General features: G+C 37.7%; 1 protein-coding gene across 6 annotated transcripts in view; it reads left to right on the top strand.

The window, feature by feature from the left end:
* The window catches only part of LOC142222384 (uncharacterized), a 55,474-nt gene extending 28,777 nt beyond the window's left edge, over nt 1–26,697 (top strand). For 4 of the 6 annotated variants that reach the window (XM_075292513.1, XM_075292514.1, XM_075292515.1 and 1 more), the window contains exons 3-17: nt 5,453–5,548; nt 6,360–8,137; nt 8,517–9,908; nt 10,194–10,541; nt 10,750–11,382; nt 11,612–12,244; nt 12,600–13,232; nt 13,546–14,181; nt 14,774–15,427; nt 15,801–16,427; nt 16,845–17,591; nt 21,395–21,716; nt 21,783–21,955; nt 23,306–23,761; nt 24,748–26,697. In XM_075292513.1, coding sequence (XP_075148628.1) covers nt 5,453–5,548; nt 6,360–8,137; nt 8,517–9,908; nt 10,194–10,541; nt 10,750–11,382; nt 11,612–12,244; nt 12,600–13,232; nt 13,546–14,181; nt 14,774–15,427; nt 15,801–16,427; nt 16,845–17,591; nt 21,395–21,716; nt 21,783–21,955; nt 23,306–23,761; nt 24,748–25,185 — 9,566 coding nt within the window. In that variant the 3' untranslated portion in view covers nt 25,186–26,697. The remainder of the gene's footprint in view (nt 1–5,452; nt 5,549–6,359; nt 8,138–8,516; nt 9,909–10,193; nt 10,542–10,749; nt 11,383–11,611; nt 12,245–12,599; nt 13,233–13,545; nt 14,182–14,773; nt 15,428–15,800; nt 16,428–16,844; nt 17,592–21,394; nt 21,717–21,782; nt 21,956–23,305; nt 23,762–24,747) is intronic. The other 2 variants (XM_075292517.1, XM_075292518.1) reach the window with 2 other exon arrangements.
* Nucleotides 26,698–27,488: the final 791 nt, after the last annotated feature.

Genomic DNA, 27,488 nt, shown 5'->3' with positions numbered 1-27,488 from the left:
TAGGAAGATTAGTGTCATTTTTAGAACTTTTCGACTAAGCAGTGGCGATTTAACAAGGAAAATGTTGGTATTTTGACCATTTTTGTCGAAATCAGAAAAACATATATATGGGAGCAATATCTAAATCTGAATTTCAACCAAATTTGGCACGCATAGCTACAATGCTAATTCTACTACCTGTGCAAAATTTCAACTAAATCGGAGCAAAAAATTGGCCTCTGTGGTCATATGAGTGTAAATCGGGCGAAAGCTATATATGGGAGATATATCTAAATCTGAACCGATTTCAACCAAATTTGGCACGCATAGCTACAATGCTAATTCTACTCCCTGTGCAAAATTTCAATTAAATCGTAGCAAAAAATTAGCCTCTGTGGTCATATGAGTGTAAATCGGGCGAAAGCTATATATGGGAGTTATATCTAGATCTGAACCGATTTCAACCAAATTTGGCACACATAACTACAATGCTAATTCTACTCCCTGTGCAAAATTTCAACCAAATCGGAGTAAAAAATTGGCCTCTGTGGGCAAATGAGTGTAAATCGGGAGAAAGCTATATATGGGAGCTATATCTAAATCTGAACCGATTTCAACCAAATTTGACACGCATAGCTATAATGCTAATTCTACTCCCTGTGCAAAATTTCAACTAAATCGGAGCAAAAAATTGGCCTCTGTGGGCAAATGAGTGTAAATCGGGAGAAAGCTATATATGGGAGCTATATCTAAATCTGAACCGATTTGGCTGATATTTTGTAAATTCGGAATGTACGAAATTTGAGGAAGATCGGTTGATATACACCCCAATTATGACCAGATCGGTGAAAAATATATATGGCAGCTATATCTAAATCTGAACCGATTTTTTCCAAAATCAATAGGGATCGTCTTTGAGCCGCAACAGGACCCTATACCAAATTTTAGGACAATCGAACTAAGACTGCGAGCTGTACTTTCCACACAAAAATACACCAACAGACAGACAGACAAACGGACATCGCTAAATCGACTCAGAATTTAATTCTAAGACGAATGGTATACTAAACGATAGGTCTCAGACTTTTCCTTCTTGGCGTTACATACAAATGCACAAACTTATTATACCCTGTACCACATAAACACATAAACCGGTTTTGTGATCACTCTACTTAAGAACCAATCCGACCCATTTTTGGCGGCGGTGCACAATGGATCCAAATCGCTTTTTTTTTGAAAATAATTCTGCAACTTTTGAACGTTCGAGAAGTTAGAGACTAGACCAATCTGTATTTCATTCATTAAGGTGTCTGATTAATTCGTTCATATACACGGAGATGGAAAATTATCACCTCAAACATGTTTCGAGATCATAATGTTGTTTTTGGACAGGGAATATGGAACATATTTGTCGCAATCTTATAAGTTTTTTATGTATCTGATTTTGGCAAGCATGTTTGGCGAGAAAATAATGTTTTTGCTATCCACAGATAATAGTATCGACATTTCTGAAAAAAGTAAAAAAAAAAATTCCAAATAACAAATAAATTAGCGGAGGGACGGATATACAACGAGGACATAACATATTTGCAGATCAATATTATTAAACCATGACCACATGTAGGTGTATTGGATCAAATATATTAACATCATAAAAAACAACGGGTTAAAAATATACATGAAATTTTTAGCACCTTAATGGTTTTACATATTATACATTTACTTGACATCACCGGCCATAACTATGTTCGAAACCGTTGAATAGCTTAGACAACAACCATAACCTAAGCTATTATATTTTTAAAAGCTTTTGCCATGATTGTAAGCGTATCTGTATATTAGATGTTCAAATGAAATACACATCACTTTCAAGTCTGTCTTAAGTAAATTGCACCACGTTTAGTTATAATACTTTAACGAGCACTTAAATTTTTTATTATTATCAATAGCACTGAAATAATTAGGTTTTTTTTTTTGTTACTAGATAACTGATCTGGGCTTCTATGACTCCTGTAAAAAGTGGTCGTTTTATCCTCAGTTATTAACCGATCTTCAAATCTAGTAGAAGATAAGCTTTTATGATATCATCTGAATGTGAAAACTATTCACATGTAACACTCGTACATACGAGGGTTGCCTTTTGTATTTCAGGATTGGGCAACCATATTTTTCATTTTCAATTGTATTGAGTACCTACACAACAAGATTAAAATCTTATAATTACGGTACAGAATTATAAATGTTAAAACATCTAAATATATACAATAATTAAATTTTAAAGATAAAAAGAAAATAAATAAAATAAAAATTAATATTAATAGAAAAAAATATAGAAAACTACTTTTAATATTCAATTACATTGCATTCTTGATGATTGAAATTGTGAGTCAATATTATATCTACAAGCAAAATTTTAATAATAAATATACTAATTGTGAAATAAATTTTGAATACTCTTATTAAAAGATGATGCGTTGCCGATGCATTGTTTATCGGGTGGTAGAGTGTTCCAGAGACGTATTGTGCCAATAAAGAACTGCCATTCGGATACAAGACTTGTCCTTCTAAAGGGTATTATATTCCTATTTCTATCAGATCTGGTAAACCCAATTCTATCATAGAGATAGCATGGTTTTCGTTTGTAAATCAATTTATGTTGAAATACTAACGACTTGACATTTAGCAGGGTATTAAAACTAAAGCCAAAGAGGGAGTCTGTAACAAGCGATACATGATCGGTCCTGCGTAACCCATACACATAACGAACTATACTATTGAATGCCACGTTAAGTCTATTTTTGCTCACGGAGTCACAATTTGCGAAGAGTTCAGATCCGTAAATTAAACCCGGTATCAAAAGACTTTTCGCCAGGAGTCGAATATTGACTGGTGTGTATGAATGAGTAACCCATAAAGCACGTAACTTTGCATATGTCTGTCCAACGACTGTGTTTACATGACTTGACCAACTCAAAGTGCTATTGTATACAACTCCTAAATTCTTAGCACTAGTGACTACATCGATTTTCTCACCATTTATCAGAATATCAGCATTCGACAAAGAGAACCTTCTATTCTTGTCAAACATTTAGACTTTTGTGGATTTAGAAGCAGACCATTGGCCCTTGCCCATCGAAACACACGACCAAGATCGTGGTTAAATTTCCCCAAACAATCACTAGCATCACCTACCGGACTACTTAAAAAGATTTATATTCGCCTGTATACATAAACATCTGACTATGGACTATTTCTAGAGCGAGGTTATTGGCGTACATGCAAAATAATAGAGGTCCAATTATAGAACCCTGTGGAAACCCTTTCGTAAATGGTAATGGCAATGAAAAAGTATCTCGGGTGTAAACCTGTGTAACCGATTGTTAAGATAAGAAGTAATAAGGGAGGTAGCAGTAGGTGAGAAATTGAAAAATCTTTGAAGTTTCAGACATCACAGGATGGCTGATAAGTCCCCGGTCTAACAAAGAAAAACACATTTTTTTGTCAAAATTAGTTTTTATTATTCAACATAGTTGCCTTCAAGAGCGATACAACGATTATAACGACCTTCCAATTTTTTGATACCATTTTGGTAGTACTCCTTCGGTTTTGCCTCAAAATAGGCCTCAGTTTCGGCGATCACCTCTTCATTGCAGCCAAATTTTTTCCCTGCGAGCATCCTTTTGAGGTCTGAGAACAAGAAAAAGTCGCTGGAGGCCAGATCTGGAGAATACGGTAGTTGGGGAAGCAATTCGAAGCCCAATTCATGAATTTTTCCCATCGTTCTCAATGAATTGTGGCACTGTGCGTTGTTTTGGTGGAACAACACTTTTTTCTTCTTCATATGGGGCCGTTTTGCCGCGATTTCGACCTTCAAACGCTCCAATAACGCCACATAATAGTCACTGTTGATGGTTTTTCCCTTCTCAAGATAATCGATAAAAATTATTCCATGCGCATCCCAAAAAACAGAGGCCATTACTTTGCCAGCGGACTTTTGAGTCTTTTCACGCTTTGGAGACGGTTCACCGGTCGCTGTCCACTCAGCCGACTGTCGATGGGACTCAGGAGTGTAGTGATGGAGCCATGTTTCATCTATTGTCACATAAGGCCTCTGCTATCTCGATCAACTTCATTTTACGGTCATTCAAAATCATTTTGTGGATTTTTTGATGTTTTCGCCGGTAACCACCTCTTTCGGGCGTCCACTGCGTTCACCGTCCTCCGTGCTCATTTCACCACGCTTGAATTTTGCATACCAATAAATTATTGTTGATTTCCCAGGGGCAGAGTCCGGAAACTCATAATCAAGCCAAGTTTTTGCTTCCACAGTATTTTTTCCCTTTAGAAAACAGTATTTTATCACAAACTAATTGATTTACAGACGTCAAATTTTGACACGAATCATTTGAAGGTTGTTACTATATAAAAATAATATGCATTTAATACTAGCGACGCCATCTATGTGTCAGACCGGGGACTTATCAGCCTACCTGTTAACATTGTGTGATCAACAGTATCGAAAGCCTTTGAGTGATCTAAGAGGAAAAGAAAACTAACATGGTTCTCATCAATATTTATCCTAATGGATTCTGATACTTCGATCAGTGCACTCACACAACTGTGATCTCTGCGGAGATCACACGGACTGCCTTTCAGATAACAAGTTACCACGAATAATATAATCGTATATCTGCTTATGTAAAATCTTTTCGAACACTTTGAAAACATAACTCAAAATAGCAATGGGTCGTGACTCTGAATTAGATTTCGGTGGGCGAGATGAAGTTTTTAAGCTGCTGTAAACAAAACAAATACCGCTCGTATATCAAAAGGTTCTGAGTACGCAGAACCTCCAAAATTGAAGCTGTACGATAAAGCTGTCTGTAGGCAGATTGCAACACTAGGGTTGCAAGATCTAGGCAAAAGAAAGGGAACCGTCGTAACAGCGGGAAGTAGGCCTTTTTTGCGGGCTTCGGTGTCATCGCTGGGCCATAATGAGGCCTCCGCTATGAAATGAGTCGCCTTCATTCAAGCTTTATGCGAAATTGAACATGGCCAAATTTCAATATCTGACGTTTCTACACCCAAAGAAACAATACTCCGGAACGAAATTTTAGACAAACGAAATTACCATTTCTTATAATGTGTTTTCATTTAGATCAAATAAATTCGGATTTAGGATAAGCGAGACAACGATTGTCTCTAAACTTTTTTATTTGCTTTTAAAGAGAGTTCAAAAGAAAACCTTGCTTGCCTAAAATTTCGTTCCTCAGAAAAGAAAACTCTTCTTTCAGTGTAAAGTATACATACCCCACAAAATAGAGTTTAGGCCGATATTGATTTGATAGAATGGATTTTCACATATTTAAATATTTTCAATTATTTAACGTGAGAGATTAAGGCTATATGACTTTTACTTATTTATAATTAGTTTAAACGTATTTATATAAATATTTTTTTTTCTAATTTACAGATGTGTTAGCTAGCTCTGATGTTGGACCTACTGAATCCGAATGCCGTCCTTATATAGAAAAGGCCATTAACGAACTGAAAACAGGTGAAGACAAAGGTAAGAATTTCTATTTTTTGATGTTAAATAATTTCCCAACTTTTTTGTTAACAAAATATTTGTTTGATTTTTTTAAATATACATTTCGAATGGTTTGTGTCGTTTTGCTTTGGCCAAATTCCAATTGAAATTGAATATTTTGAGATATATAAAATTTGTATGTAGAGAAAATGAATATGTTGTTATTTGTATGTGTAAATGTCTTAACAATATTAAACTAACTCATATATTTTGTATATACGACTCGTGTCAATATTAAACTAAATAATTTAAAATATTTATGTAAGCTAATACAACCATTACTAATTGCGTTGGGCGCCAACTAATGTGGCCTACACGTATAACATATGGAGGATTCACATTGTAAGATTTGCAAGTTAATTGAATATTTTCTGTAGATTAAAAAAAAAAAACAGTTGGTGTACGGTCAATGGAGACTATTTAAATACGAGCAATTGCTAATGGAAATGTAGAAATCCTGTGGGTATACTTAATAAAAATATTACATTTCTTTAAAAATTTTTGACACAAATGGAGTTGAATTATTTAACCTTAATTGGTTCGGACATTTTACGTAATTTATTGTTATGAAATAATCAGTATGGGGCAACCATGTTGTTGTTGCTTTACCACATGGATCAGCAATCAGCTGATAGTGATGTATACTTTGTATAAATCTATAACATGCGTTGCCAACTGATGTTTGTCTAATCCCTTTAAAAATCTTACAATTTGAATCGATCCATATACATATATAGATAGAGCTCTTCATCATGCTTTTTTCTCATATATATCATATTTTATTTTTTAGAAGAATTAATCCCTAGTCCCGATACGACTTCCGGTGAAGATATAACGAATAAAGATAACGACCATGGTGGAGAGTCCGGTGAAATGCAGGGAGATCAACCTGTTCATGCTGAAACAGCCCATGTAGAATCGGTTGAGGAGGCTAAGGCCCCCGTCGATATTGACGGTGATGGCATTCCCAATGAACAGGATAGTGACATCGATGGCGATGTTATACCCAACGAAGAAGATGATGATATGGACGGTGATGGCGTTTTGAATGTCAATGATAGTGATATTGATGGAGACGTCATTCCCAATGAAAAGGACTCCGATATGGATGGTGATGGTGTTGCGAATGTCCATGATGCCGATTTAGATGGTGATGGTGTTGCCAATGTGGTTGATGCTGATATCGATGGTGATGGTGTTGCCAATGTTCTTGATGCCGATATGGATGGTGATGGTGTTGCCAATGTGGTTGATGGTGATATTGATGGTGACGGTGTTCGCAATGTCAGTGACAACGATTTGGATGGTGACGGCATTCCCAATGACGAAGATGATGATATGGATGGAGATGGCATTCCCAATGACCAAGATGATGACATCGATGGAGATGGCATTCCCAATGATCAGGATGATGATATCGATGGTGATGGCATTCCTAATCACGAGGATGATGACATCGATGGTGATGGCATTCCAAACCATGAGGATGATGATATTGATGGTGATGGCATTCCTAATCACGAAGATGATGATATCGATGGCGATGGTATTCCAAATCACGAAGATAATGATATCGATGGTGATGGTATTCCCAATGACCAAGATGATGATATTGATGGAGATGGTATTCCTAACGACCAAGATAATGATATTGATGGCGATGGTATTCCCAACGAACAAGATGATGATATCGATGGTGACGGCATTCCCAACGAACAAGATGATGACATCGATGGTGATGGTATTCCCAATCATGAAGACGATGACATTGATGGTGATGGCATCCCCAATCACGAGGATGATGATATCGATGGTGATGGTATTCCCAATCACGAAGACAGTGACATCGATGGTGATGGCATTCCAAATACCGAAGATAATGACATCGATGGTGATGGAATTCCCAACGATCAAGATTCCGATATCGATGGTGATGGTATTCCAAATCATGAAGACTCTGACATCGATGGTGATGGTATTCCTAATGAAGAGGACAATGATGTTGACGGCGATGGTTTACCAAATGAAGAGGAACCAAAGAGTCTTGATGTGGATAATGATGGCATAACTAACGATGACGATTCTGATATCGATGGAGATGTAGTAAACAATGAAGTCGATGCTGATATGGATGGCGATGGTGTACCCAATACTCACGACAAAGACATTGATGGTGATGGTATTCCCAATGTCCATGATGACGATCAACATGAAGCTGCAGATGTTCAACCTGGTGCCCGTACAAAACGTAGTGTCGGCGATTTAGATGGTGATGGCATACCCGACGATGAAGATGATGACAAAGATGGTGATGGTATTCCCAATCATCAAGATGATGATCTTGATGGCGATGGTATTCCCAATCATCAAGACGAAGATATTGATGGTGATGGTTTGCCAAACCATGAAGATACCGATGACGATGGCGATGGCAAAGCAGATGATGAAGTAGCCGCCGAAGAGGTAGTTGAAGCTGCCGTAGAGAAAACCGAAGCTGCTGAGGAGGAAACAGCCGCCGCTGGTGAGGATGTTGAGGAGGATACTAAACCTGAAGATGAATTATTATGGGTAAGATTTAAATTCATACTTTAGGTCCTGCTTTAGAGCGCTTTGCCAGCTTGTAGATGAAATAGTGCATATGAATTCCTGGATATTGATAGAGAGCGATCGATATTTATACCAAACGGAGTCAAATCGTGGACTAGAAAATGGAATATAAATGTCCATACATAATTACAGGTCTAAGATATAAGAGATTAGATCCTTCTTCGTTAGATATAGTTAAATTTTCACGTTTTTAACAAATTCAATCGTGTTCATTTTGAAAAATTGATTTTTCCATAAATTGTCTCTTAGGGGTTCGGTATTTTATACCACCAAGTGATTTTTTTCTTTTAAAAATTTATGTTCTATACTATAGTAAAAAAATTGAGTATTATTATGGAAGGTTTCTAAAAAACGCCGAGATCCCAACGACATCGATGGTGATGGCATTCCAAACATACACGATGATGATATGGATGGAGATGGCATTGCCAATCACGAAGATAACGACATGGATGGGGATGGTATTCCAGCTGAAGAAGATGAGGATATTGATGGTGATGGTACTCCGAATCATCTCGATGAAGATATTGACGGTGATGGTACACCGAATGATCTTGATGCTGATGTTGATGGTGATGGCACTCCTAATCATCTGGATGAAGATGTAGATGGTGATGGTACACCAAATGATCTTGATGGTGATATCGATGGGGATGGTACTCCAAATCATTTAGATAATGACATTGATGGTGATGGTACTCCGAATCATTTGGATGAAGATGTAGATGGTGATGGTACACCAAATAATCTAGATGGTGATATCGATGGCGATGGTACTCCAAATCATTTAGATAATGATATTGATGGTGATGGTACTCCGAATCATCTCGATGAAGATGTAGATGGTGATGGTACACCAAATAATCTGGATGGTGATATCGATGGAGATGGCACGCCAAATCATTTAGATCAAGATATTGATGGCGATGGTACCCCGAATCATCTCGATGAAGATGTAGATGGTGATGGTACACCCAACACCCTCGATGGTGATATTGATGGGGATGGTACTCCAAATCATTTAGATCAGGATATTGATGGTGATGGCACATCCAATGATAATGATGCCGATGTTGATGGTGATGGTACTCCCAACCATTTGGACGAAGACATTGATGGTGACGGTACGCCAAATCATCTTGATGAAGATGTCGACGGTGATGGTACTCCAAATGATAACGATGCCGATGTTGATGGTGATGGTACACCAAATCATTTGGATGATGATATTGATGGTGATGGTACGCCCAATTATTTGGATATGGACATAGACGGTGATGGAACACCTAATTCTTCAGATGATGATATCGATGGAGATGGAATAAGTAATGACAAAGATAATGATGTTGATGGAGATGGTGTGTCCAACGACGAAGATGATGATATAGATGGTGATAACACACCTAACGATTTAGATGAGGACATGGATGGAGATGGTATCAGTAATACCCATGATATGGATGCAGATGGAGATGGTGTGTCCAATATGCGTGACGATGACCATCAAGATATGGATGGTGATGGCATCCCTGACAGCAAAGATGACGACAAGGATGGTGATGGGGTACCTAATCACCAGGACGATGATATTGATGGGGATGGTATACCAAATTCACGAGATTCTGATATTGATGGTGATGGTATACCTAATGAAAAGGATGCAGATCGCGATGGTGACGGATTGCCAAATGAACGTGATGATAGTGATGGTGAAGCCGATGATAAGAAATTGGTAAGAATTGGTATTTTATAGTACGCAAGAACACATGTTTCTTAGAGGTATCTATGCCACCTCAATCTTGACCATCTTTGGCACCTTTGTAAGCACTTTAAAGATTTTGGAATCACTGTCACTTTTTACACACAGTTTCTCTTCAATTGAATGTGAATGTGTTTGATGGCACAAATGCACACCATAATACAGTAATGCACACTCCATCTATATCTCACAAATATCTTCTTCTTCCTCTTTTCTTCAAAGACATCCTTGCATATAATAATGATATACAATTGAAAGATTTCCAGAGGCAAAGATATTGATGGTGATGGTGTAACAAATGATGAGGATGTTGATATTGATGGGGATTCTATACCAAATGAAATGGATGAGGATATGGATGGTGATGGAGTCCTCAATATCCGAGATACAGATGTAGATGGTGATGGTGTACCTAATGAACAAGATGAAGATCATCGCGATATGGATGGAGATGGTGTTCTTGATGAGCTTGATCAAGATATTGATGGTGATGGTATACCAAATCATAAAGATACAGATCGGGATGGAGATGGTATTCCAAATAGTGAGGATCACAGTGATGGTGAAGCAGACGATAATAAGAAGTTCAGTAAAAAACTGAAACGGGTAAGATTAGCAAAAGCGGGACTTCTCACCTATTTCTCCTCGATTTCTCCTATTCTGCCAACTCTTGTCTTCTATGTCAACGATGGTTGTTGTTCTTCTCTCTCACTCTCTGTATTTCTCTTTCTGTATTGACTGAAAGTTGTTCACTTTTCTCTATACTATTGGACATGTGGTAACACCTAAGAATTAACTTTTGAAATTATGGAAGATTTCCAGAGCCCATGCAAACGATATAGACGGCGATGGTATTCCAAACGTACAAGACATGGATATGGATGGTGATGGAATTTTTAATCAAGAGGATCCCGATGCTGATGGCGATGGTCAGACCACAGCAGAAGATTCTGATATCGATGGTGATGGTTTACTAAATAACGAAGATGATGATATCGATGGAGATGGTATAGCCAATGAAAAGGATCATGATATCGATGGTGATGGTATGCCCAATGAAGAGGAACCAAAAAGTCTGGACTTGGATGGAGATGGTATACCCAACGATGAGGATAGTGATATTGATGGTGACATCATACCCAATGAATTGGATGAAGATATGGATGGTGATGGTATTCTAAATATTCGAGATAAAGATATTGATGGTGATGGAGTTCCTAATTTACATGATGACGACCATCGAGATATGGATGGTGATGGTGTGGCCGATGTACATGATGAGGATATTGATGGAGATGGTATACCAAATACCAAGGATAATGATATTGATGGTGATGGTGTACCAAATCAACAAGATCCTGATCGTGATGGTGATGGCATAGTGAATACCAAAGATCATAGGGATGGTGAAGCAGATGATAGAAAATCTACGCGCAAGTTGAAACGGGTAAGAGGAAGACTATTCTATATAGGTTCTTTTGGAAAATGGTGATCATGTATACATTACAAACATGAACAAATCTTCTTCATGGAGGTCTAACACTGTAAACAAACGCTTTCTTTCATTCGGTTACACTGAGAAACATATAACATTCTTACTTACTCTTCACCCTGTATCATCACCTTCGCCATTGTTTGGGAGCTGAATTAAACAAAAAATTTTGATTTTATGGAAGATTTCCAGAGTCCATGCTAACGATTTGGATGGTGATGGTATACCCAATATTCATGATCCCGATGTAGATGGGGATGGTATTCTTAATCAACAAGATTCTGATGTTGATGGCGATGGTATCTCCATGATAAATGATCCGGATATTGATGGTGATGGTACCCCAAATAGTGAAGACGAGGATATCGATGGAGATGGTATTGCCAATGAAAAAGATGAGGATATTGATGGGGATGGCATGTTGAACGAAGAGGAACCCACCAGTTTGGATTTCGATAAAGATGGCATACCAAATGATGAAGATAATGACATTGATGGAGATGTTATACCAAATGAATTGGATGATGATATGGATGGAGACGGGGTGCCTAATATCCACGATAAGGATATTGATGGTGATGGAGTGCCCAATGTCCATGATGAAGATCATGCTGACAGAGATGATGATGGTATATTGGATGAACATGATGATGATATGGATGGTGATGGAATACCTAATGTCAAAGACGATGATATTGATGGAGATGGTGTACCAAATATACGTGATGCCGATCGAGATGGTGATGGGGTACCAAACGATAAAGATATTCGGGATGGTGAAGCTGACGATCATAGATCAGGTGTTAAATTGCATTTGGTAAGAAATGTTTGTCATGGAGAAAAATGTCATGCAACTCGATTTTATCACACCTCTCTCTCTCTCTCTTCAGTCTACTCTACTCTTTCGTTTCTCTCTCTTTTGGATATTTCGTTCATTTTTATATGGGTTTTCGATTTGGTTGGGTTACCTTTATCCTCTCTTAGACATTAAGCATTGAAAACAATTGAAACCCTTTCGATTCCAAATGATTGTTGGTTATGATGACCCAACGTTTTCGAACAGTACATACTTTTTCATATTTGTGTTTACTAGGCATTTCACTCCATTTACTTTTAGTCAATGATATATAGAGATATATGAAGTTGTATATATAATTTTGGGTTTATGGAAGATTTCCAGAGGCCATGCCAACGATATTGATGGCGATGGTATTCCAAATATTCATGACACTGATATGGATGGTGATGGTATACTCAATCATGAGGATTATGATGCCGATGGTGATGGAATACCCACCGATAAAGACACGGATATTGATGGTGATGGAACACCAAATCACGAAGACGATGATATCGATGGTGATGGTATTGTAAATGAAAAGGATCATGATATAGACGGTGATGGTATGTCGAATGATGAAGAACCTAAAAGTTTGGATATCGATGGCGATGGTATACCCAATGATCAGGATGAAGATATTGATGGTGATGTTATACCTAATGAATTGGACGAAGATATGGATGGTGATGGAGTTTTGAATGTACGTGACCAAGATATTGATGGTGATGGAGTTCCTAATGTCCAAGACAAAGATCATCGTGATATGGATGCCGATGGCATACCGGACCACCATGATGATGATATTGATGCCGATGGTATTCCGAATCATATAGACGACGATATAGATGGGGATGGTATCCTCAATGACCACGATATAGATCGTGATGGCGATGGTTTTCACAATCACCAGGACGATAGTGATGGTGAAGCCGATGATAAACAAGTATTTGTTAAAATGCTACGGGTAAGAATTTGAACTCGAAAAATGAAACCCCTAATCCGATCCGACATCTGGGCCAAAGAAAAGATCATATCAATGATCCCAAAAGGGCCTAACATTTCCTGGAGAAATTAACAAAAATACAAAATACCATATGTCACAAGATGATCCAGACCATTCATATTCTTAATACTTGTTTTTCAATCAATTAAACAAACCTGATGCAATTCATCCATTGATACTCAATAATCAAAAAACATACAAAGTCCTATTAAATTTTGGTCCCTAATGTTGAACGTAATTTAATTCCAAATATTAAATATCAACTTTATGGAAGATTTCCAGAGGTCTTGCCAATGACATCGATGGCGATGGTATACCCAATGTCCATGATACCGATATGGATGGTGATGGAATTCTCAATCAAGAGGATAATGATGCCGATGGTGATGGCATTCCTACGGCTGAAGATTCTGACATTGATGGCGATGGCACTCCAAATTATGCAGACGATGATATCGATGGAGATGGCATTGCAAATGAAATGGATCATGACCTTGATGGCGATGGCATGCCCAACGATGAAGAACCTAAAAGTCTAGACCTGGATGGAGATGGTATACTCAATGATGACGATGATGATATCGATGGTGATGTTATACCCAATGAATTGGACGAAGACATGGATGGTGATGGAGTTTTGAATGCTCGCGACCAAGATATTGATGGTGATGGAGTACCTAATGTTCAAGACATAGATCATCGTGATATGGATGCTGATGGTATTCCCGACCATCATGATGATGATATTGATGCCGATGGTATTCCCAATGCCAAAGATGAAGATATTGATGGAGATGGTATACCTAATGATCGTGATATCGATCGTGACGGTGATGGTTTCCACAATGATAAGGATCATAGTGATGGTGAGGCTGATGATAAGAAGAGCAGCAGGGGCAACCAGAAACGGGTAAGATTTGAGTTTCGGACTCTCCTGACATCGCCTCTATCGCTGTCACCATTTCTTAACATAATCCCTGAGTCAGCCGTTGTAAACTGTGATCATTTCTCTTGCAATCGTAATCGTATACTCAATACACGAGGTTTGTTGGCAGGAAAGAAATAAAATCGTGGCAAATGTGTACGAAGTCATCTTTCAGGGAAACCATTAATCACCACTGTGTTGTAAATATTTATCATGCCTATGTTTGGCAGTAAAATATTTACGATTATATTAAAAATATTTTCAGGATTCCATGAAACTGTTTCTTTGTAATATTTGCGAGGATTCTATTCCTATTCTCTGTAAGATTTTACCCTCTCTCTCTCTATCTGTTCTCTTTAATACTCGTACATGGTGTAAACATTCTGGGTCTGGGATCTGGATACAGTCAATACAATTTCATTTTACTCCTTTCTACGCACAAATTTCTTCCCTTTGTTTGGTTATTGGTGAACCCAACTTTTCCATTGGGTCCATCAATCGTTGTTTGTTAGTTTTGTTTTCTTGGTACGATAGTACGATTAAGATATGAGTATTAAATACCCCCCAATTATGGAAGATTTCCAGAGAACATAAAATCGATTTGGATGGTGATGGTATACCCAATGTTCATGATACTGATATGGATGGTGATGGTATTCTCAACCATGAGGATAATGATATGGATGGTGATGGTCTGGAGACCCATGAAGATCCCGATATCGATGGTGATGGTGCTCTAAATCATGAGGATGAAGATGTCGATGGTGATGGTATAGTGAATGAACATGATCACGATATCGATGGCGATGGCCTATCAAACGACCATGAACCCACAACTCTAGATGTTGATGGTGATGGTATACCCAACGACGATGATGATGATATTGATGGTGATGTTATACCCAATGAATTAGATGAAGATATGGATGGTGATGGAGTTCTTAATGCCCATGACAAAGATATCGATGGAGATGGTATACCAAATCATCACGACGACGATCATCCTGATATGGATGGTGATGGTATACCAGATCTAGTGGATGACGATAAAGATGGCGATGGCATTCCAAATCATAAGGACGATGATATCGATGGCGATGGCATTCCAAATCACAAAGATGATGACATCGATGGTGATGGGGTACCCAATCACCGTGATGTAGATCGTGATGGTGATGGCATAGCCAACGAACATGACGATAGTGATGGCCCCAAGCATGGCAAGAAGTCGGTAAGAGAACGTATATAGTTTGTCAGTGGGTTTTTAAAATTCCCCATTGCTGGTCGTTTCTTCGGGACGAGATAATGGCGAAAGGAGTCGATTTGGTAAATGCTTCACAAATCGATTTCCAACACACAAATTGAAATGGCTCTGGAGCTGCCGCGAAAATACACAAACATAAAATTACAGATTCATGAACATTTCAAACAAACAGCTGCGATATCCCAGTTCCCCTTATTGGAATAGTTATTCAAAAAAATCTTTTACCCTATTCTCTCTTGTTTTTGTTGCTGTTGTTGTTGTTGATGTTGTACGGCCCAATTATTTGGGCATTTTATGTGTTTTGTTTTATAATAAAATTTTGATCTTCACACTACGGAAGATTTCCAAAGGTCATGATATTGATGGCGATGGTATACCCAATGTTCACGATACCGATATGGACGGCGATGGCATACTCAATCACGAGGACAATGATGTCGATGGCGATGGCCTGGAGACCCATGAGGATCCCGATATTGATGGTGATGGTACTCTCAATCATGAAGATGAAGATGTGGATGGTGATGGTATAGTGAATGAGCATGACCATGACATCGATGGCGATGGCCTGTCCAATGATCATGAACCCAAGAGTCTCGATATCGACGGTGATGGTATACCAAACGATGATGATGAGGATATCGATGGAGATGTTATACCCAATGAATTCGATGAAGATATGGATGGCGATGGTATACCAAATGTCCATGACAAGGATATCGATGGTGATGGTGTACCAAATCATCATGATGATGATCATCGTGATATGGATGGTGATGGGGTGCCCGATGACATGGATGATGATATTGATGGTGATGGCATACCAAATCACAAAGATGATGACATCGATGGTGATGGTATTCCTAATCATCGTGATGAAGATCGTGATGGTGATGGGGTACCCAATGAGCATGATCGACGAGATGGTGAGGCCGATGATAAGAAATATGTTGATAGGCAAAAGAGGGTAAGAATTTTAACTTTGGTTGGAGTTTTTTTTTAATATGGTTGGTTGTTGGTTTCTTATCATCCCCCTCTAATAACAAAATGACTGTGGTCGTACGTACTTCAGCGGGTAAGAGGGCTCTACATCTTTTGGTGGGTGGGACATCTTCTCATGTGAAACGTTAACATCTGATTTTCAGGAACATTGTATTTCGTTTGGTTATTACTTGTAAATTTCTCCTCCCCTTTTGATTCTCCCCATATCCTCATTGATGGCCTTAACAGCACAGTTGCACATTCCTTGATCCCCTAGAAAAATCGATTCCAGAATTTATTTTAATTTCGAAGTTTATAGTTGAAGTTATTTTGTTCACTGTATTGAGAGATAAAATATGGATATTAATTACGATATTCCCCAATAACATTTATTGAAACAAAGGCAACTGAGGGCCATGACATTGATGGAGATGGCATACCAAATGTTCATGATTCCGATATGGATGGTGATGGCATACCCAATCATGAGGACTATGATGTTGATGGTGATGGTATACCAGCTCATGCAGATCCCGATATTGATGGTGATGGAAAACCAAATACCGAAGATGAAGATATCGATGGAGATGGTATTGTCAACGAAAAGGATCATGATATCGATGGTGATGGCATGGCCAATAGTGAGGAACCCACCAGTTTGGATATAGACAACGATGGCATACTCAATGATGATGACACAGATATTGATGGTGATGTTTTGCTCAACGAAGATGATTCCGATATGGATGGTGATGGTATACCCAATGTTCGTGATAATGATATCGATGGTGATGGTATACCAAATGTCCATGACGAAGATAAGCATGAAGCAGCTGATGTACAGCCATCAAGTGCTAAGGCTAGGGCTAAACGTGATTTGACCGCTGCCGCTGCAGCTAGAGATATGGATGGTGATGGCATACCCGATGATGTGGATGATGACAAAGATGGTGATGGTATACCCAATAATCAAGATGATGATATCGATGGTGATGGCGTACCCAATTATCGAGATGATGATATCGATGGTGATGGAGTGCTCAATGAACATGATGAGGATCGTGATGGTGATGGTTTGGCAAATGAAGAAGATGATAGTGATGGTGAGCTGGATGATGTTGATACTAGGCCAGAGGATGAATTACTTTGGGTAAGACTTGCAACTTAGGAAGTTGTAGCAGCAGATATCATTATCCCTTCATTGATGAAAACATCTGTGATTATTTTGAATACGTTCCCCTGTATTATCATCATTGGTTATATTGGAATATGATACATTTCCCTGTAATATCATCATTGAATTGATTCTGTTATGACTATGATTTCTTATCACTTCTAAAAAAACATTTCAGGTTAAATTAACTCACATAGAGATCGACATAAAGATTTTGTAAACTTATATACCTGTACTGAAAGAAAATTTTTCTTTTCTAAGGAGCGAAATTTTATGACAAAACGAAGTTTTCTTTTGACGCTAATATTTTATCTTTAAAAGTAAATAAAGAAGATTAGAGGCCATCATCGCTTGTCATGAAATCGGGTTTATTTGTAACAAAGGAGATTTGCATTTGTCGAAAATGTCGTTCCGGAGAAGAGTAGTTTTTCTTTGGGTGTTTAGATGGGAGCAAACCATGATAAATTGGGCAAACGAAACCTCTATAATGAAAAGCTCATCACAAATCTCTCTTGGCGAGTTATTCGAAGATTTATTGTAAAAGTGTTAAATTTTCTCTTGATATTTATGAAAGATCTTAAAATAATCCATTTCAAGAGAAATTTACGATGAGCTTTAATGATATTCAAAAAATATATCAAAATATTCTTTTGGTCTCATTTGTCCAATTTGTTTTGGCATATCTCATATCTTCATTTTGAAATCATTTCACTCAAGAAGTATCATTAGCATAAACCGTTGATTTGATTTTATTGATTTATATGGCATTCATATCTCTTTCTTTATACAACATTCCCTTTTCCGATGGTATAATTTCTCATATGCTGGATAAATATTACGCTTACTCTGGTATTTTGAAAATCCTACATTGCTTCTTCATTTGCGATATTATGGAGAAGTTAAACGTTAAAAATGCTCTGAGTTGGTATTGCATGCCTAGTATCATAAGTGCTTATTAAATTGCTGCTAGTTTCAATAAGTAGATGCTTTTATTTATATTATAGATTTAAGAAATATAAGCTTTTATTATTAATTTAATGCTTTACGAAAACGACTTTCTGGAAAATTAAGCCTAAGATGAAGGAATATCTAAGATCAAGTAAAAAAAAATGATTGTTCTTCTTAAGTCATTACTTTTAATGTACATCCAAAAATGCTCGTCTAGAGATGGACTTAAACTTCACTTCATAAGAAGTTCTTTTGATCGGATATATAAAAATTCTACGAATCAATAGCTGATGGCCTTAGCAGCCAATGCTACTTTTCCCTTTTCTTTTTTATCATACATTTACTGTATGATTAAAATAAACAATAAAATAAAATAAATAAATTCTACGAATCATCAACTCGTTATTGTTTCATCCTCAAAAGTGAACTCGCTTACACAGATCCTTTTCATACACAAAAAATTTATGGAAACTCGTCCCCATGCAACATATTGAGCTAATATAGAAAAATCTTTGAAAGGTTCAACGAAATTGCACCAAAGAATCAGCTTCTAGATTCCCAAGATATATGTGGAATATTTAAAAAATAATAATTAATTTGTTTCGAATTCTAGCACTGCCACACATTTAAAATGCCATGTATCCCACCGTGATGCAACAGAGTAGATAGTCATTATTGCAGTCACAGTCTAGGAAAATTTTTTTCTCAAAAGAAATCTCTGTTAGTTTTGCTAGAAATGGTATCAGAGAATATTCAACAAAAATATCGTTTTTAAGTGGGGACTATCTTCGTTTTCTGTGATTTAGCATTTGCACACCATGTGTTATTCCGAATAGCATTGGATTCCAACAGATGGCGAGATTTAGGACTTTCTATATAGATAGATTCAAAATGGGCTAATGCGAACTTAAAACTATAAGAGTGTACGGCTCTTGGCCGGGTCGTCCAAAGGAAGTGGGTGTCAGATCTGTTGGTTTTGCAGGACAAGGGAAGAGATGCATCGTGAGGTGAGGCTAATGTTGGGCAAACACCTGGAATTGCCGGGTTTGGAAGGCAGAGGTAATTGTTCAAATATCTAGAGCTGAAAGATTTTAGATAGCACCGACTTGGTCTCTCTAGGCAGTCGTCTCTAGTCAACGTTGACAGGTGTGGGCCAACTCGTCAATTTAATGAAGGTCTTTCCTGAAATCAAACCTGGTTCAAACCTCGTTTGGATGGTATCCTCCGGGATGCGGATGGTTGAGCCGTCAGCATTTCATCAGGGGCTGGTGGGTGAGGAGGTTTTAGTGTTCACTGAGAGCATTTTGGATACTAATACTGGGAATCCAAACGGGGGTCACATAATCGATAAGGGGGTGATTAATAGACTCATAAGTCTTTTGAATCGTATCTTCATTTTTTCTCCAATTGTCTGTAGGATCTTGTTTCTACTCCCAACGTTTTCAGCAGCCAACGTTGACAGGTAGTGGCCAACTCGTCAATTGAATGAAGGTCTTTCCTGAAATCAAACCTGGTGGACTTGGCTCGTTCCCATGGTGCCCTCCGCGATGCGGCATTGTTTGCATGGTTGAACCGTCAGCACTTAAATATTCAAGGGCTGGTGGTTGAGGAGGTTTTAAAGATCACTGAGAGCATTTTAGACTCTAATACTGGAAGTCCAAACGGGGGTCACATAATCGATAAGAGGACGATCAATAGACTCAGTAGGCGTTTGAATCATCTCTTCATTTTTTCTCCAACTGCTATCAGCCAATATCTGTAGGATCTGGTTTCTAGTCCCAACCTTTTTATCAGCCATTTCCACCCGCTTTCCAACAAGGAACAAACGATCAAATGTCAGCCACTGTGGTTCAATGGTTAGCATGCCCGCTTTGCATATAAAGGGTCGTGGGTTCAATCCCTGTTTCGACAGAACACTAACAATTTTTTCAGCGGTGGATTATCTAGTCCCAGCAATGCTGGTGACCTTCCTGAGAGTTTCAAAGCTTCTCTAAGTGGTTTCACCGTAATGTGAAACGCCGTTCGGACTCGGCTAAACATGGAATCGGGCAGGAATCCGTGATAAGAGAAAAGTTCACCACTGTGGTATCACAATGGACTGAATAGTCTAAGTGAGCCTGAAATATTGGGCTGACACAATAGCTAACCTAAGCTAGGGGTTCTTGCAATTGGGGATGCTCTGGCCACGAATCAAGCTTCTATAAAATCAAGAGGGTTCACTGTATCAAACGTTTTAGAAAAGTTCAATGCTACAAGAATCGAACATTTATGGGGCCTCTTACTACTGAATCCCTCTTCAATGTTGGATGTTAATTTACACAACGCAGTGGTCGTACTCCTGGACGAGCGAAAACCATGCTGAAGTTGTGGCAACATTATGTGTTTTCTGAAGTAGGGCAGCAAAATAGATTCAAGAAGCACACACATCTGGCTGTTGACCATAAATGCGGTCTACTGTCTGACGTGCCTGACGAATTGTCTGCAGAAGGCATTTGCTACACGGGTATCGTCCTTCGGAGTTTGACCGCAAACGAAATGGAGATGTTGTCTTTCCGTTTGGGGTCCAAGATGTTCTGAATCGTACACCACAAACGGTTGGATCCAAGGCATCAGTCTAGCAGATCCATGTTTCGAAAAACCCTCTTCAAGCCATTTTGAGCCTTAAGGGCAAGAAAACCATTCGGTACCTATGGGACCTATAACTAGTAACGTTATTTAAAAAAAAATCTTGGCAGGTACATTTTCCAGAAAAGTCAATATTTTGTGTAGGTCTATTTCGAAAAATATTCTCCACATCCCTACTAATCCTATTTTAAATTCTCCATAATTAGGAAGGTGAAATTCCTGAACAACGTCGCAGCCGTGATCATATCAATGAACTTTTGCAACTTGACGATCACTTCAATGCCCGTGAAAAGGCCATCGATAATGTGGCCGAAACTATTTTACGTGACATTAAGCGCACCTATGAGAATGCCATTAAGCCTTTGGAAGTTATGTACAAATATCGTGATTTGAGTAATCGTCATTTTGGTGATCCGGAAATTTTCTCCAAACCTTTGGTATTATTCATGGGTCCCTGGTCTGGTGGCAAATCTTCGATTATTAATTATTTGACCGATAATGAATATACACCATACTCCTTGAGATCGGGTAAGTTATGGCATTCGGTTGATATATGGAATTTATGGTTTTGGTTTTCTTTTTTTGTGTTTAAAGGTGCTGAACCCTCACCAGCCTACTTTAATATTTTGATGTGGGGCAATGAGACGGAAATTTTGGATGGTACACAATTGGCTGCCGATTATACCTTTGCTGGTTTGCAGAAGTTCGGTCAAGGTTTGGAGGATCGCTTGCGTGGTCTTAAGATGCCCATTAAGTTGTTGGAAAAGGTACGTATTGATATAAACTGACGCTCCTAAATGTAACAGGTTGGCTGATAAGTCCCCGGTCTGACACATAGATGGCGTCGCTAGTATTAAATGCATATTATTTTTATATAATACCAACCATCAAATGATTCGTGTTAAAATTTGACGTTTGTGAAACAACTTTTGTTATGGTGAAAAAATGGAAAAAACGAATTTCTGAAGGGAAAAAATACGGTGGAAGCAAAAACTTGGCTTGATAACGAGTTTTCGGACTCTGCCCCTGGGAAATCAACAATAACTGATTGGTATGCAAAATTCAAGCGTGGTGAAATGAGCACGGAGGACGGTGAACGCAGTGGACGCCCGAAAGAGGTGGTTACCGACGAAAACATCAAAAAAATCCACAAAATGATTTTGAATGACAGTAAAATGAAGTTGATCGAGATAGCAGAGCCCTTAAAGATATCAAAGGAACGTGTTGGTCATGTCATTCATCAATATTTGGATATGCGGAAGCTCCTTGCGAAATGGGTGCCGCGCGAGCTCACATTTGACCAAAAACAACAACGTGTTAATGATTGTAGCTGTTAACTCGTAATACACCCGAGTTTTTCCGTCGATATAAGACAATGGATGAAACATGGCTCCATCACTACACTCCTGAGTCCAATCGACAGTCGGCTGAGTGGACAGCGACCGGTGAACCGTCTCCGAAGCGTGGAAAGACTCAAAAGTCCGCTGGCAAAATAATGGCCTCTGTTTTTTGGGATGCCCATGGAATAATTTTTATCGATTATCTTGAGAAGGGAAAAAACCATCAACAGTGACTATTATATAGCGTTATTGGAGCGTTTGAAGGTCGAAATCGCGGCAAAACGGCCCCATATGAAGAAGAAAAAAGTGTTGTTCCACCAAGACAACGCACCGTGCCAGAAGTCATTGAGAACGATGGCAAAAATTCATTAATTGGGTTTCGAATTGCTTCCCCACCCACCGTATTCTCCAGATCTGGCCCCCAGCGACTTTTTCTTGTTCTCAGACCTCAAAAGAATGCTCACAGGGAAAAAATTTGCTGCAATGAAGAAGTGATCGCTTAAACTGAGGCCTATTTTGAGGCAAAACCGAAGGAGTACTACCAAAATGGTATCAAAAAATTGGAAGGTCGTTATATTTAATCGTTGTATCGCTCTTGAAGGGAACTATGTTGAATAATAAAAACGAATTTTGACAAAAAAAAAATGTGTTTTATTTGTTAGACCGGGGACTTATCAGCCAACCTGTTACCCCGAAACCCCATGTATAATCCATTATCATGGATCAAATTCTTCATAAAAAAACTTAACATTTAATCGTATAATCTTTCTATTTTAGGTCAACATTGTCGAAATTCCCGGCATTTTAGAGGTACGCAAACAAGTCTCTCGCCTCTTCCCATTCAATGATGCCTGCCAATGGTTCATCGATCGTGCCGATATTATTTTCTTGGTCTACGATCCAGCCAAATTGGATGTTGGCCCAGAAACTGAAGCCATTTTGGATCAATTGAAGGGTCGTGAATATCAAACTCGCATTATTTTGAATAAGGCCGACACTGTTAAACCCGAAGAATTGTTGCGCGTTCAAAGTGCATTGATTTGGAATATTTCACCATTGATGTCTTCTGCCCAGCCACCATTGGTGTATACAACATCGTTGTGGAGTCGCCCCTATCAGGAGGGTTCACCTGCTCGTTTATTGTTGGGTCAGGAGCGAGCTTTCCTCAGGGATCTTCGTACAGCTGTCGATAAGAGAATTGAAAATAAAATTGCTAGTGCGCGTCGTTTTGCTGTAAGTATTCTTTATGTAATGTAATGAGTAGAGAATGAAGCAGCCTAGTCGCTCCGCCGTCCAGTTTCTGCGAGTCGACGTTGCCGCTGAATATGTCGACCCATCTCGACTCAAGTTTACTTGCCAATTAATCAAACATATTGATTTTAATCTGAAAAAAAAATATTATTAATTGTTGTATTTTTTTGCCAAGTTTTCATTCACAATTGATCAGTATCAAATTCCTATAAAATTGTTTGCAATAATTTAGCCCAGATTTTGAATTAAATGTAAATTTGATTGTAAGATTGGTTTTACAATTAATCTCATTGTCATTTGGATAATATCAAATTGATTTTATAATGGATAACATAGAATGAACCCGACCCATTTTTTTGCCTCCAACGGCGGCTTGACGGCTAAGCCGATATAACTTTGTACATTCGGCGGCAGACAATTATCCATTATAAAATCAATTTGAAGTTATTCGGATGGTAATGAGATTAGTTGTGCAACGAGTCTTACAAACAAATTTAGCTCTTTCTGAGCTAAATTTTTGCAAAAGTGTTATAGCAATTTGAAATTGATTAATTGTGGGTGGAAGGTTAAAATTTTTGGCCAAATTACGACAATTATTAATACATTTTTCTGGTTTAAATCTATATTTTTATTCATTGGCGGCTAAATTTGAGTCGAGATGAGTTCATATATTCGGCGGCGGATTCGACTGGCAAAAGTGGTCGGCGGCGACTCGGCAGCTTCATTCTCTGTTGGAGTAGTGTGCGCCTGCGATAAGACAAATTTCGGCTTCAATCTCTGGTAATAAGTAATGGTCATAGTGACAATATGTGTAAGAGAAATAAGAGATCTCTGCGTCTTTCTCAATACATATATACAGGGTATCTGATATGTAATTGAGCACATATCATACAAGGACTTCTTTTAGCTTCTATCGTCTTTAAATGAATTCATTTAATTTGACATTTCCCTCTACATTTCCATTTCAGGTTCGCGTCCGTAACCATGCCAAAATGGTTGACTGCTACCTCAATACCTACTACAATCACAAGTCCTTGTTTGGCAACAAGAAACGTATTGCCGATACAATCATTGAAAATCCCCAGAATTATCACATCTACGAGGGTCTATCAACACTCACAAATATCTCACGTTACGATTTACCCGATCCCGAGGTCTATCGTGATTTCTTCCGCTTGAATCCATTGTATGAATTCAAGAAACTATCAGAGACTTGCTCATACTTCCGCGGTTGTCCTATTACCAAATTGGATGTGGCCATTGCTTATGATTTGCCCGATTTGGTTGGTAAATACAAGCGTATGGCTGAGACGGCTTTGGCCAATGTGGAGAAGAATGAGGCTGTCATTGCTGGGGATAATGCCGCTGATGGGGCTGATGATAAAAATAAAAAGACCAAAAGTTGAGTTTTGACATTTCCAAAAGGACATAATAGCAAAGCAAACAACAACAATAACTAGTAATTGCCAAAAATAAATAAAACCAAATAATGAAATCTCCATAGAAATGTCCTTGTTTGCCCTTGCGAGAAATAAAGAAAATAACGACGAAGAAGAAGATGAGAATAATATAATATCATCACCAGCTAAGATGCTCTCTTCCCCGAGTTTTCTCTACATTTATTTCTCTTCAAGTCTTTTGTATGTATTCCATGAATCGAGAGTATTTTAAAAGAGAGCCACTCATGCAACATAGAATTGCAAGACTGAGAGAGAAATCGAAAACGTTTAGTTATGTTCGTTTTTCTTATTCCCCCACCATAGAAAGAGAGTGTATTAGATCAACAAGAGAGAGAGAGAGAAAGAGAAAATTATGGAGAACTTTAAATATTTCATAAATCACAAGAGCAAAAACGAAGACATCATTTAGTCAACTTTAAAGAGAGACCACCACCACTACCACTAACAATCTCAGCAACTACAACTTTGAATAGTCCTTAAAAGAACATTAAAAAAAAATAATAATAAAAATAAACCTACATGAAATTTACACAGAAAATAGCAAAACGAAAAAAGCACTAACCCCCCTTAAAAAAAATTATTATAAAATATCAAGAAAATTTAAAATGAGAGAGAGCGATTAAAAAATTTTAGTTAGTTAAGTATTAACCAATAGGTACGATTTCAGCTTAGATTCCCCTACACCAAGAGAGCAAAATCATAGAAAACCTTAAGAGAAACGATAGATAACATATGTTTTTGTTCCCTGATTTAGTAAACTGTTTTCTTTTGATTTCAAAATTTGAATCATTCTTAGGTCCACATACCGATACTATTATAGTTTAGCACACACACACACACCAACACAAAAGCTTACACCATTAGGTACACAATTTCGTTTGAAGCATTTAATTTATTTGTCAGTGCACGTTATTTTTTCTATATTCCCCCAGGGATCCACAGGGTTTTTTGTTCCGTCCGTTTCTATAAAGAGAGAGAGATAAAAATAACAGATTTTCCAATTTTGTTCTTTGTTTTTTTAAAGTCACGTCATGTCATGTCTTGAGTCCCTATGATTAGAGGATAAGTTTAAAATTTTACAGAAAATAGGAGAAATAAAAAAGTCATTATCTTTATGAAGCAGTGAAGACGTTTCATCAAAAACCAGAAAGGATACATATTTCAATATGTATGAGTATGTATGTGGTTAGAATATGTATGTATATATGTTTCTATGGTTGTCCATGTGTATGTACTTAGCCGTTTCCTACTCCCCTTTAATAAGCCATACAGCAAAACTTTGCCAATTCAAATTTTTTTAGTACTTCAATTTTTTGTAGATAGCCTTTTTCGGGTTTAGAAGATGTGTTGTGTGACAGCAAACGTTTTCTGATAATAAAACAAAAAAAAAACTATTATAAATTTTTCAATAAAATGATACGACTTAAATAAATAAATAAATCTTTTAAAAAACAGGAAGTAGTATGCAATTTTTGGTTGTCAAATAACGGGATTTTCTTTTGGAGAAAAGGTAAGTATTTTTTTGAGAGTGAGTTGTAGCAATAATATGATATGTAGCAACGGACAATGTTGGAAGCATTTTTCCGGCATTTATGTGTATTAGGACGATTTTTTCATTTATGTCTAAATTATGACGATTTCATTCCCAAAAATCCCCAATAATTTTTAACAAGTTTATATGAAAACAAGTAAGTACAGTAGAAAGTCGGGCGGGGCCGACTATATCATACCCTAAACCACCCTTACTGAATTAGTAATCATAAGCATTTGTGGGGTAACATTGATATACGAGTATAGTCACCACTAGACAATTATCGTTATAACTTACATTTATATAGCATAGTTTGCCGCGCCCACGAGCCCATGCAAACATAACATTATTTAACAGAAACATACATTTGTTTGCTACGTGGAGAAGTGGTTAGCATGTGTGCCTTGCATGCAAAGGGTCGTGGGTTCAATCCCTGCTCCGACCGAACACAATTTTTTTTTAATTTACACATTTACATTTATACTATATTAAATTTTTATAATGAAACTTCGAAATGGGGTTTATTAAAGATTTACAGTCAGAAACAGTGCTTGATATGAACGAAATGGACTGATTTTTTGGATAAAATGTTATTTTTTTATTGCAAAAATAACAATTTTGTAACAAAAAAAAACTGTTTTTGGTATAAAAGTTTGAAATTTTGGAAGGAATTCAAGAACTAACAAAAGAAGAACGTGGAGTCGAGCATAAACATACA

Source organism: Haematobia irritans, chromosome 1, assembly GCF_050003625.1.
Source record: "Haematobia irritans isolate KBUSLIRL chromosome 1, ASM5000362v1, whole genome shotgun sequence".
Classification (NCBI taxonomy): Eukaryota; Metazoa; Arthropoda; class Insecta; order Diptera; family Muscidae; genus Haematobia; species Haematobia irritans.
Note: the sequence above shows the minus strand (reverse complement) of the source record. Positions and strands in the feature narration are given on the sequence as shown.